At 36.4% G+C, this 13,857-nt stretch overlaps 1 protein-coding gene across 4 annotated transcripts in view; it reads right to left on the bottom strand.

The window, feature by feature from the left end:
* Positions 1-13,857, bottom strand: part of LOC150083864 (uncharacterized) — a 56,071-nt gene that overhangs the window by 15,667 nt on the left and 26,547 nt on the right. For all 4 annotated transcript variants that reach the window (XM_090374908.1, XM_090374909.1, XM_090374906.1 and 1 more), the window contains exons 2-5: positions 5,733-5,859; positions 5,537-5,601; positions 5,271-5,297; positions 4,954-5,045 (exon numbers count right to left, since the gene is read on the bottom strand). In XM_090374908.1, coding sequence (XP_090231034.1) covers positions 4,954-5,045; positions 5,271-5,297; positions 5,537-5,601; positions 5,733-5,851 — 303 coding nt within the window. In that variant the 5' untranslated portion in view covers positions 5,852-5,859. The remainder of the gene's footprint in view (positions 1-4,953; positions 5,046-5,270; positions 5,298-5,536; positions 5,602-5,732; positions 5,860-13,857) is intronic.

Raw genomic sequence — 13,857 nt, 5'->3', positions numbered from 1 at the left:
ATAAAATTTTCTTGTATCCAGGTTGCAACTATCCAATCCAATTTTCAATACATCATCTAGCTTGTACCACTGCACAAGAAAAAAGATATCCTCATTTAATTTTTTATTTAGTGTCAAAAGATATCTTCACTTAGTTTTTTAAATTATAAGATATCCTCACTAATTAAAAGATATCCTCATTAATTCCACATATCCCAAAAATGCACCAATTACACTCTCTTTTTGCTAGGATGAAGGTGGATATCATTTTAGTCCTTTAGATTCAAAATCCACCCTCATTTAGTTTACCGAAATCTATAAATTCTGGGTTTTACGGCTTAAATACAGTAAGTCCTTGACTTACAGGTTTCAGTTATGGATTTTATAACAAGGATTATTATATTATATACTATTATAATATTATTTTGTTCTTATAAGCACCACTTATTTTAGCTTTAAATATCCATTTAAACAACATCAAATGTGTACACCAACGATAGGAGTTTGGTAAATAAATTTGATGAATTTGAGGTGTTGGTCAAAACATCAAAGGCAGATATTGTTGGGATATTGGGGACATGGTGTCACACAGATATAAGGAATGCAGAACTGGAATTTGGGGAGTACAATGTGTACAGGAAGGATAGAAAGGGAAGAGGGGATTATGCTATTAGTTAAGAAACACAAAATCCAAGGAAGTACAGCCAGTCGACATGGCTGGACAATGCAGTGTCGAGTCAGTAGGGTGTGACATAAGCAATGGGAAAGCAAATTGAGAGCAGGAGTGTGCTATAATCCTAATGACTCTGATAAGTATAATAAACAACTGTAGAGAGAAATAGAGTGGGCTAGTGGTCTAGTAAATCAGAGTATCTCATAATAGGGGATTTTAGTTTCCCAGATATTGATTTGAATTTGTAGTTTGGTCACTCACACACAAGCAAGGCTTTTGTGGATTTATTGTATGATTGTTTTCTACAGCATGTTCGGGAGCAACTAGAGGGAGTAATACTCTTGATCTGATTATCAGTAGTATTTCTTCATGCATTAAGAATCTGCAGATAAAGGAACCACTAGGTAGCACATCAGAGTAAATCCCACTTGAGCACACCAGAGTGTGCTCAAGTAGGATTTACTCAAAGAGGTAACTAACATCAGGGGAAAGAGGAAGGGTTTTTGCTTTCATAAAGGCAACTATGGAGGTCTGAGACAGTATTTAAATTCTATACGGTGGAACCAACTGATGATGTTACCAACAGAAAATTCAAAACGGGAAGCATTCAAAGAATTAATCTTGGAAGCAACTAGGCTTCATATCAACTAAGAAATATTGTTCACGGTTTAGGCCTAAATGGATGTCAGATAAACTAATGAGACATGTGGCAGAGAAGAAAAATGCATGGGATACATATAAATTAACAGGTTACATGGAAGCCTATGATAGATAAAAGCTGGTCTGTAACCAAGTCACAAAGGAGGTTAGGCAGGCCAAGGCAGATTACCAAAAAATCCTTGGCAAAAGATGCAAAGAAAAACAGCAAAGAGTTCTTTACTTGTGTAAACTCTAAAAGGAAGGGGATGAAACAGATTGGTCCACTGGATAGTGATGGTTCAACTGTTGATGATCTTACTCAGGTAGCTAACAAACTAAATGAGTATTTTGCATCTACATTCACTCATGAGGAGTTATTCAGGGAGGGGAATGCCAGAGGTGAATTAAACTCTGGCAGTGAGCTAGATGATTTTGCAATAACTGAGAGGAAAGTGGAGGAGAAATTGTTAAAGTTAAACATAAGAAAGGCACTTGGGGTGAATGGGATCTATCCAGTTATATAAAAGGAGGCAGCAAATGAAGCAGGCAAACCCTTAGCCATAATTATGACAGCTTCCATTGGACTCAAGGGAGGTACCCATAGACTGGAGATGTGCAAATGTGACTCCAATTCACAAAGGAGGATCAAAGAGCGACACAAGTAATTAAAGACCTGTTAGTTTAACTTCTGTTCCAGGGGAAATTAGTGGAGGCACTAGTTAAAGAAGCATTGTAGGATCATCTAGACAAGATTTCAGTTATAGCTCTGACACAGCTTGGGTTTAAGGGGAAGTCTTGTCTGACCAATTTGATTGGATACTATGATGTAGTCCCAAAGGAACCGGATGCAAAGAATAATTTTGATATCATATATTTGGATCTTAGAAAGGCCTTTGATACTGTTGCACATGGAAGACTGCTCCAGAAATTGGAGCAGTGTGGCATTGGAGGAAAATTGCTGCTATGGATAAAGGGATAATTTGAGTGGGAAAAGACAGAGTGATAATCAATGGACACTGCTCTTCATGGACTATCGTTATTAGTGGAGACCCCAGGGTTCAGCGTTGGGTCCATTGTTGTTTTCTGTATTTATTAATGATATTGATGATGGTATATCAGGCTTAATGTCCAAGTTTGCAGATGATATAAAGGTCGGCAGGGTTGTTAATGACACTAATGACAGTATGCTGCTGCTGCAACAGAATCTAGAAAAGTTCAGCAGATGAGCTGAGAGGTGGCAACTGCAGTTTAAAATTGAAAAATGGAAAGTGCTGCATACAGGAAGCAGTAATCCCAGAATAACGTATCAAATGTGTGGCACTACACTGACCGTGGTAGAGAATGAAAAGGACCTGTGGGTAATTGTGCAGGCAGATATGAAGTTTTCTGAGCAGTGCAGACAGTCTGCAAGAGTAGCTCATGGTGTCTTGTCAATGATATACAGGAATTTTTCTAGCAGGGATAAGGATGTGATTATCCCCTTGTATAAGGCAGTGGTCAGGCCACACCTTGAATACTGTATACAGGTCTGGAGGCATAACTTTAAGAAGGATGTAGAGGTGCTGGAACGAGTACAGAGAAGAGCAGAAAGGGTTGTTCTTACAAAGAAAGGCTTAAGTTTTGCAAATTACAGTGTCTGGAGACTATGCACCTGCGAGGTGATCTGATTGAGGTGTATAAAGCCTTGAATGGTTTAAGCATGCTCAATGCTGATGGGATTCTTCTTCTTGCTCAGAATAATCACCTGAGAGGGCATAAATTCAAACTGAGGAAAGACAGTTGTAGGATATATGTGCGGAAGTTTGCCTTTAGCCTGAGGGTGGTTGATTGCTGGAACAAACTTCCATCTGACTTTGTAGAAGTTGATAGCTTAAATAGATTCAAGGCAGAACTAGACAAACAGTTGGAGCAAGTGGATGGGTGAAATGAGAAGGGTTTTTTTTTTTTTTTTGGCTGATGCTATATAAGCTTGCTTTCTTACATCATGTGCCCTTACTAATGCTAAAATATATTGTAATTAAGCATTGTTAGACTTGCACTGTTTTCAATTTGCATGGTATCTCTCTCTCTCTCTCTCTCTCTCTCTCATGTATTATTTATGAGATTCAGAGCCATTTTTTTATACATTTTGTGCCTTTCCACCAATGACACAGTGCTCCAATTTATACAAAAGCAAGCATGTACTAAAATCATATGCAATCAAGCAAGTAAAAGTCAACATGATGCTGCAAATGAAAGATTATGCTTTGTTTGTCAAGTTCTTTTATACTGTGCAATAGTAATACTGTGGCTGCACCTTCAGGAGTGATCCCAATTAAAAAACTTAAAATGCAGTTTTCTTTCCCAAAATTGGTTAGAGGTGCTTTTCTAAAGCTGGCAAAGGATACTAACCAATTGTGACATCCACTGCTGACAAAATTGCTATTATTAATCATAATCACTTGAAATTCATATTCGTCTGTTAGTGCCTTTATTATTGTGACAATCAAATATTTCACAGGTAGCAATCTGCAAATTTATTTGATCCTTCCTGCAATGGTTTCATTACAAAATTCACATTCCGTACCAGTTAACTCTGCATGATCCCAAAAATGGACTTATTTCACTCTGATTTTTGGCTAGGATGAAATGTGGCCTCACAACATCTTATAGATGAAGAAGGCTCATTTCTGCTAAATGCAGTAGTGTGAATACCCTTAATTGTCAGATACAAGGAACATTGTCTGCACATATTACCAACAAAACTCCTCTCCAATGCCCACATTTACTGTTTGGTGGAGATTCACAGTAAACTCCATAAATGGACTAATCTTTTATGAATGCATTAAAATTTATGTACTATTATGGGTCAACATCTCTAATTCTCTCTCCAATGCCATTTATACTCTAGCACAAAGGAGTTTACAATTAATTATGAATAAAATCATTAAATCATATTTAGAAGTCATGGGCTTGAACCACGATTCACTCAAACAGCATATGCTATTGCACTCTTCTTCATAACTGCTCAATAATGTCAGGCCTACTTATACCCTGCAACAGAGGATAAGTGGGCTCAACTGTTTTTATACAGGATATTGCTCCACCATTGCTTTGAAGTTAAAATAGTTGCTTTTTGCCACATTTAAAGATGACCAATGATTTCTTGGCATTATGCTAATGCTTGGCTACTTTTTCCTATCAACCTTAATCTGTGCGACTCCAGGTATATGGAGATATCTCAAGAACAGAGTTTATCAATTCAGTGCATTACCCAAAGTAAAGCATGATGCCAATATTCCAGACAACATTCACATGGAGTAACTTTCTCTTCAAAACCTGTAGTTACCTCATACTGAACTAACTTGAAAAAATAAATATTTTTCATGCATTTCATTTTTCATGGTTTTGACACTGTATCTGAAATTTAAATCATTTGTTTAAAAAGGATACCCAAGTTTGACATAGACATGAAGGAACATAAGAATATGAGCAATTTTCTTCAGTGAAGTGTTTTAAATAAAAATCAAATTTATTTAAAAAGTATGAAGTTTTTTATTTTAAAAAACAGTGAAATTTTTTGTGTATAAAAATGAACAGTATATTTTTATACACAAGCACATTTCAATTGAATAGATTCTGTTTTATTTATAAAGCACAAAATTGCTTTCTGCTGAACTTACAGGGTTGAAGTAGCTAATTTTCTTTCTGTTTAAGAAAGGAATGGCTATCTCTTTTCTCCACGTTGTTGGATTGCACGACCCTCCAAGGAATACTGTAAAATAAGAATCACAAATTTTTTCACAAAAAGGAATTGTTTATATACAGGAAGCATTTTTAAACAAACATAATTAAAAGAATATTTAATTTATGCAATAAGTTTGTTTAAAGAAACATGTTCATGATATTTCAAAAATGAATAGGAACATTTAATTACTGTTAACTACTGTAACTTAATAAAAGGTTGATTATAAAAAAAAAAAAAAAAAATGTTACACACCTTGATGAGAATGAGAACTTGGGTCTACTGTGAAAAAAGAAAAAAAAAAGAAATTAATTCATTTTACTTTATATATAAAATTGTTATGTAATACTTTGTTCATTAAATATTGATAATATATTATGCAGGGTAAAGAAAAGAATTATTAAATGATAGAACTACATAAAAAATAATGTCTAATATTTTGTATTATAATATATATATTATATTTCCTGTTTCGCAGGCTAAAAGTAAAAAATTTCAAAGTGAAATCAAATTATGCTTACTTTCCCTTGTTGGCTGATATGGTTTCTTTTTAACTATTTCTGAAGTAGAATTCCTTCGGGATAATCTAAATTTAAATAAAAATAGTAAAAAATCTTGCCCTTATTGCATTTATTTTTCTATACATGCATTTTAATGCATTAATTAAATTAATTATAAAATTATATATACTAAAATTGTAATTAATTCCAAACTTACTGTCTTTTACATCCGACAGGACTTTTACTCAATTTTTCTCGAGTATGAAGCCGTAGCCTCTTTTGCCTGGTCTTTGAGTTTGCTTTTGCTCTTCGGCTATTCCATGGATGATGTGTCATTCTGTATCCTGTAAAAATGAAAAGAAATGAGAGATTAGAAGAGGACTAACAGCACCGAGGCCAGATATTGCACAACACTGTGCAATGGCTTAAAATGCCTATTTTTCTATGTGAAGTGAGTGTCATGACTCAGTTAAACATGACCAACTTCCCTCAATGCCATATCATTCTTACCAGACTAATTACATTTATTTTTCAGTTTTTACTATAATCAAAAACAAACCGAAACTAACATATAATAAAACATTAGACATGCATTTTTAATTTTTTCAAATTCTAAGTAAGAAGCAACTGTCATCTTGTGTCCTTTCAGAAAAGAGACCCATGACCATCACAGATTTATCTTGTTTATTTGAGCTTAAACTTCTTGAAGTTTAAGATCCATATCAGCATTTTTTAAAATGGAATTACACCTCTAACTGGATATCTGCATCCTCAGTACAGCTTTGCTTCATTAACCATTATTTACCAAATCAAAATGTCAAAAAGTCAAATGACTAATTGTGATATCCACTAATAAAGGATATTTTCATAATTGTATAAATATTTATGTATATACAATTATGAAAATAAGGTCTTATTAGCAGTGATTTATTAACCTAGTTTCTATTTTTATATTATGCCTTTTAATTATTTGAAGTTTAATGTTATTAATTCTGGATCAAAAGAGCACGATGCTATTACGTACACATTGTATCCAATTTAATGCTATTGTAGTTGTTAAAAAAAAAGCAGAGGGTATACCATATTTAAAAATAAAACAGTCATTGTTAATGGTAATTAAGGAAATGGGGAAAACGTACAGGGGAATTGAGAGCTAATATGGTCCCTGGAGCAAAGTGCATGATACTCCCTTGGGTTTGTATGTGTGGATGCTCATTTGTGTGTGTGTGTGCATGCGTACACCCACTTACATGTCAGGGTTAAAAATTAACAAATCAATCAATAAAAAATTAATAAAATAAAAAAACATTTTTATTATTTAAATTTGTAGAATATTTTTGTCAATTTTTCAAAATGAATTTAATTTAATTTAAAGGCCCAGAACTGTTCAAGGGCTGGGCTCATTGAAGAATTGTTGACTGGGTACTATAGACTTCCTAATCCCCTTTCCGATTAAGCCTGATGGTGTACACTATTTGAGACGACCCTACGTGGCACTGAGTGATTTATCACTAAAGAAAAGCGTGTTATGTGGCAATTTATGCCCCCCTTAACCAAAAATTTGAAATTAAAGAGAATGCAGGAGGCATTCTAAAAAAAAAATAAATAAATAAAACTCAAGCAATGTCACCATGCCCTCATGCCCTCCCTTTACGATGATACCTGGATACGCCAGGTAGGATTATTACTAGCTATATGGTGCAAGGAAGCCAGAGGTTTATGCTGCACCAGCCAAAAAAAAACAACAACACATTCCCAAGTTACCCTGAGAGAGAGAGAGAGAGAGAGAGAGAGAGAGAGAGAGAGAGTCAAAAGGGGAATCACCAAGAAAGAGCAGAATGATGATATCCAGCTCAGGACCCTGGGTGTGCCAAGCCCATACTCATCAGATGTGAGCCCCTGGGATGACAATATAATTAGCATTAGTAGAGGCATTTGATGCAAGAAAGCAAGCTTATGCAGCATCAGCCAAAAAAAAAAAAACCCACTTCACCCCTCTGTTCGTTCAAAATACCTGTCCAGCTGAGCCTTAAACTTATTTAGGCTACCAACCTCCACTACAAAGGATGGAAGTCTGTTCCACCAACCAACCACCCGCTGGCTAAAGGCAAATTTCCGCACGTCTATCCTACATCTGTCTTTCCTCAATTTGAATTTATGCCCTCTCAGGTGATTATTCTGAGCTAGAGGAAGAATCCCATCAGCATTGAGCATGCTCAAACCATTCAAGGCTTTATACACCTCTATCAGATCACCTCGCTGGTGCCTAGTCTCCAGACACTATAATTTGCAAAACTTAAGCCTTTTCTTCGTAAGAGCACCCCTTTGTTCCATTCACTAATCTTGTTGCCCTTCTCTGTACTCGTTCCAGCAGCTCTACATCCTTCTTGAAATGAGGCCTCCAGACCTGTATACAGTACTCTAGGTGTGGCCTGACCATTGCCTTATACAATAATAACTGATATAAGCACAGGGTGTTAAATTATGTTTTACTTGCATTTAATTTTTAACTTTTTAATTCTTTCAGCAGCATCATTTTTCCCAGTTTTAACTTCTTATTTTATTTAAAAATAATTTTAATCAATATTGTACACAATTGCAGAAAAATCTCATTACAATAAGCAAACTAAATCAAAACTTCCAAAAAATACATACACTGTACATTAATAATAAAATTTACAAATAAAAAAAAAACTTAATATTTAAGCTTTTTAATTAACCAAAGTAGCTTAAAATCCCAAACTGAATAAAAACTTGAAAATAATCTTTAACAGTAAAGATGATTACCGTTAAACACCAAATCAACTAACCAATCCGATAATTTTGCCTTTAATGGCTCAGACAAAATTATCGGGAAATAATTTATTATATTAATATATAAATTTTATATTAATATATAATTAAAAGTTAATAAAATATTTAAAATCGTAAAAACTACACAAAGCGCTGAAATAAAATATAGTTTCCTTAGCGGTGGTGTACCGTATATCAGACGATGATTTCAGTGCTGGGGCAAATCTTGAACTTCGCGCGCTCACCCAAATCTTAATTTTACCCGCAGATTACTTACTATTTATAGAGTAATCTGCGAATTTGACCTTGCTTTGTATATGGAGAAAATGTGCCACTCCTTTCTCCAAAAAATCGCGCTGGAGGCTGTTGCCTCATTACCTGATATGCCTTGATCCGAAAACAACTGGAACTGGCTAACGCAGTGCCTGCTCGGCAAGTGGGACAAATACCACCGCTACAACAGAGTTGTAACGAGGGGAATGCTAGAGGCGGCTAGGATGAAGAAATCGCACTAATCCCTTGTTAAAAAACTAATTTCATAAAATTTAACAGGCTATTTTTTCTGGGGTTGACCCTGCTCAAGCGAGCCCCTCGTTGTAATCAGTAAGCTAAAAAAAATTCTATAAAGTCCGTGAAATTCTTAGAAATTTAAGGAACATTATATTCTGAAATACATACGAATAGCTAAAAAAAAAAAAAAAAAAAAAAAAATATATATATATATATATATATCATTATTTTGATCATAAGTGGAGCCAAGGGATCGTCTCTGCACGTATATTGATCGCTGATTTCAGAGTATTCTCATTTTACTAATTTTTGAAATATTTTAATCAATACGAAACAAAACCAAAAATATGTCCTATTTAAAACTTGGGCACATTCTGACAGAGCGCGCATGCATGATATCCGATCCTTTTTACGCTACTTCCAAGTTTCCTGCAACAGGAAACAGAATTCTTGTAAGTGTTTTAAGGTATTTTGTCAACAGGCAGAGGTATATCCCAAGCGTCCAGTGGCGTATCCAGAAAAAATGACAGGAGGGGCACTAGAATGGCAATCACTTTAGCAGTGTTGCTAACTGTAGTCAGTTGAAAATAGCTGAAACACAAACATAAAAATAGATAAATTCCTATGTTAACAATGAAAAAAAAAAATTTTTTTTTGTAGCTAAAGGGAATTTAAACGATTGGTGTATATTTTCCGAAAAGCGACAGGGGGGAACGTGCCCTGGTGCTCTTACCCTGAATCCGCCACTGCAAGCGCCTCTCTAGATTTAATCAACCCGGGGGCTCACATCTAGTGAGTATGGGCTTGGCACACCCAGGATCCTGAGCTGGATATCATCATTCTTCTCTTTCTTGGTGATTCCTTTCTACTTCTGATTCTCTCTCTTTCTCTCTCAGGGTAACTCGGGAATTTTTTTTTGGCTGGTGCAGCATAAGCCTCTGGCTTCCTTGCACCATATGGCTAATAATAATAATAATAATAATAATAAAATCCGTGTGTACATTAGTTGTTCCCAACCGCTGATAAACAGTAGTATACAAGAAAAAAGGGTGTATGAAAATTTGTTTCCATTTCTGATTAAAAAGAAAATGCATGCTTCATAATATCACTGCTGTCCACATACCAGCATAATGCACCCAGTCATATTTTGTGCAATATTAAAAAAAATAATAGTTTCCGAATTATGGTCAGTTTAATTTAATTTTTTAGGGCAGACTGTTCTTCCAGTAATACCTCACTAGGTGGTAGAGTTTAGGGAATCCTATGAGAGGAAGCAAGGTCCTCAGATTACAGATATTTTCATTAACCAATAAGCAGCCGTCGAGCATCAGGATACTAGCTGCACCCGAAGGGAGAGCAGTTTTTCATGTCTCAGGAAGAAAGAAAAGGTCAAGATCAAGGTCAGTATGGTCTGCCTTGACCTTGAAACAGTCAGACAGTGGGCATCATAAATGTGCTGAGAGGCTCTCTCTCTCTCTCTCTCTCTCTCTCTCTCTCTCTCTCTCTCTCTCTCTCGTCGGGTATTGTAGGCCAATCTCCAGCGCACCTGAAAATAACCGATTCGAAGAAATGCTAGAGAACTAACTGAAGAGGGTGAAGGTGGGCAATGACCTGGCACGAAGTAAGCATTGTAACTTGCAATAAATCGAATATTAGAGAAAGATGAAAATGTGTTACTTGTAGAAATAAAGAACACAACAATAATGAATCTGGCTGTGACAGAGACTAAAAAGAAAGCTTAGGAATGGGAAAAGGAGGAGTGATCCTTATTGGCTTTAAATGGCGGCGTTATTATTATTATTAATAGTCACATGATGCAAGGAAGTCTGAGGCTTTTGCTGCACCAGCCAAAAAAAATATATATATATATATATATATATTCTGAGTTACCCTGAGAGAGAAAGAGAGAAGTAGAAGGGAATCACCAAGAAAGAGAAGAATGATAATATCCAACTCAGAAGCCTGGGTGTGCCATGACCATACTCCAGATGTCAGCCCCTGGGGTTATAGTTAGGGTCATACGAAAAAGAGGCATATAAATGACAAAGCAACGGTTTCCTAACTACTGAGCTTTACGGACCCCTACTGAAAAGTAGGAGTTCGCAAACCTTTCTGAAAAGAAAATTCTAAGTTTTACGTGTGAAACAACTGAACTTTTCTTATTTTTATACAGATATAATAATAACTTTATTTATCATCAATTTGCTATTCATAGAACGAATAATTTGAAATATGTATCCAATTATATGTATATACTAATCGTATTGAAAATAACTAATGTTCTATAACGAAATTCGTTGCGATTCTATCAGCATATTTTTAAGAAAATAAACACATATTACTTGATACCTTCTGAACGTTTCGGAGACCCTCTGGAACTGTCTACGGAGACTCTCGTGGATCCAAGAACCCCAGTTTGGGAAATGCTGGCTTAGAGAATGAGTTTCATTAATGAGTGCCCAGTGGTAGTGAAAGTGATGGAAGAAAAACGAATGAACGTTTATAGAAAAAGAATGAGTAATTCTATAGGCCTGTATGATCAAAAGAACTTTCTTTACAGGGAATGATGGGTGAAATAAAAAGATAGTTGATGGTTGGTTTGTTGTAGGATTTTAGGGCCATCAGCAACTTAAGCCATATTGCGCCGTATATAATGTGTCTCTAAATTTCATGTGTTCTGTAGTCGATTTGCTGTTTGCTGGACGAAAAACCCCAGTTTCGGGGATAAAAAAACTATGCTACACTTCCCTGAGACCGACTAACTCAGCTTTCAGTAAGTTGTGAAAAAGATCCATAAAAATTTCTTGTGACATTGACGGAAATCGAACTCTGGTCTTTTCCAGTACAGTACTTGGAGATCTGAGTAAAAATGCAGATAAAGAAGGGGAACGGAAACTATTCCCCAGCCAAGTATGGTGTGAAACACAAAGAATCTGGAAACTAGTCGCCCCTAGAAACCACCTAGATAATCAGAAACGTATAAGCAATTATAATAATAACTTTCAGTAAAAGTCGTGGGATGCGCACCGTTTAATTTATTTATACAGTTCTGCGAGTTCCTACACTGGAGCAACTGTAGAAATCGATCGAAAAATGAGGTGTGATAGATTTTTTTTTTTTTTTACCACTATATGGCGTAGCCGAGTGGTCAGGAACGAGAGCGCATGCAGTAGCACGCGCTCGTTGAGTGAACCAGGGTTCAAGCCCGTGACTGCTAAATGCGATTAACGTTTGTATTGATTGATTTATTGTAAATCACCAGTGACTTAGTGGTCGTGCCGGAGTAAACAACAACTTCCTTAGCCTCTTCCCCCTCCTCTTCAGAAAATCTTGGGATTGCCACAGGACGACCACTGTGAAAATAATGTAACTCGATAGTAGTCAAGATAATGGAGAATGCAAGGGCAAACAAGGAACAGCAGATAAGCTAAAAAACAAAATCAGTCCATGACCGGTGATCAAAAACCAATACGTAGTCTAAGCAAAGCAGAGGATTACAAGGGGAAAATAGATATGTACCATGAGAGGAAACAATAGCCTAATTCAATTAATTTTCGCGGGTACGTGGTTGTAATCATCGTCCTTCGAATCCCGTCAATGACGCGAGAAACTTTTATGAGGCCTTTCCCCCCCCCACTTCGTGTGTGAGTTAGCGGTCTCGCAAACTCGGGTTTTTCGTCCAGCAGAACAGGCAAACCGAGTTTACCTGTTCTGCTGGCCAACCAACACACGTAATTTATGGACTTAATACACACGGACAGATGAGGTAATTGTTGGGTAGCCTTAATATGACAGTTTATTTTTTTTTTATTAAGCCGAGCTCAGTCAATACAGCGACAGGCATTGCACAATCCATAAGTTACACCAGTAGAATACCTGCTGCAAACTCTTCCCCCACCCCGTTGTTGTCTGTGCACAACAGGAAGACTGGTGGACTGAAAGTACTGTTCCAGCTGCCAGTGGAGGGTCAACATTGAGCTAAGGGCCCGTCATGCATAAGGCTACCGGTGGTTGGAATAAATGTGATAATCCCTAGGAATGTTTTCTGAAAGTCTGTGGGGTCCTTGATTTCTGTGGACAAATACCTGAATGCAGGGATAAACTTAAACATTGGCGCAGACCAGGTGGACTCCACTGTGCTTATCACCTACTCTTCCAGCAAGATGCATCATGCCGTTGTGCATAAATTTTGCGACTAGTTGAACGAACGTAATCAAGAGTGAGGAGCGGTTTTTTTTTTTTTTTTACACCGCTGGCATGTTGCACGGTTCTCTTTTGATTGGGTTATTACCTCTAGCAAGACAAGCAAAAATTCTTTTGCTATTCTAGAATAAAAATACAGTATTCATTGAAAAAAATTCCAAAAATCCATCAAACGTTTGCTGAATGACCCTCGTTTTTTTTTTTCCATTCAGCAACGCAAATAAGGTAATGAGACATGGGTGTATTGTGTCTGAATTTCCGCATTTCTATAGCCTGTTTGCTTTTACTCCGAAAATAAATAAATAAAAATAATAATATCTACTTTCCGGTAGAAGTATTTTTTCACATGCAACTTTCGCCCAAGACACTCAGGTGCTTAAAAAAGCCCCATCCAAAGTGCACCCATCTAGTTGATACTAAAGATGGTGTTGGACAGGACTATTGTGCTATCTGCGAGACAGCATTCCAGAAAAGCTGTAGCTTGAACGGCAGTCCATTATCTTAAATCATTGTCATCCACTTTACAGTTCAATTTTTTTTTTTTTTTAATCAATGAAACTAAGGAAGCTAGGCATCAGCGTATTATGTCTGTAAACTTGTTGTTATTTGGTTTTTAGGAGCATTAGCAACTAAGGCCATATTGCTCCGGGGATAAGCTGTAGTCATTCACTGACCTTTCCGCATTCTCTGTATTTGGTGGTCACGGGCTCGAACCCCGGTCTAATCAAGAAGCGTGTGCTACGCACTGCTGCTCCTGCCCACCTGGCTACGGAGGCGCCTCTGTAAACTTGTCTAAAAATAAATCTCACACTAGGTGCCACCAGGAATATCAATTC

This window comes from Mastigoproctus giganteus, chromosome 6, assembly GCF_048544385.1.
Source record: "Mastigoproctus giganteus isolate SK-2022 chromosome 6, ASM4854438v1, whole genome shotgun sequence".
NCBI classification, from domain to species: domain Eukaryota; kingdom Metazoa; phylum Arthropoda; class Arachnida; order Uropygi; family Thelyphonidae; genus Mastigoproctus; species Mastigoproctus giganteus.
The sequence above is the reverse complement of the archived record's forward strand: the minus strand, read 5'-3'. Positions and strand labels throughout refer to the sequence as shown.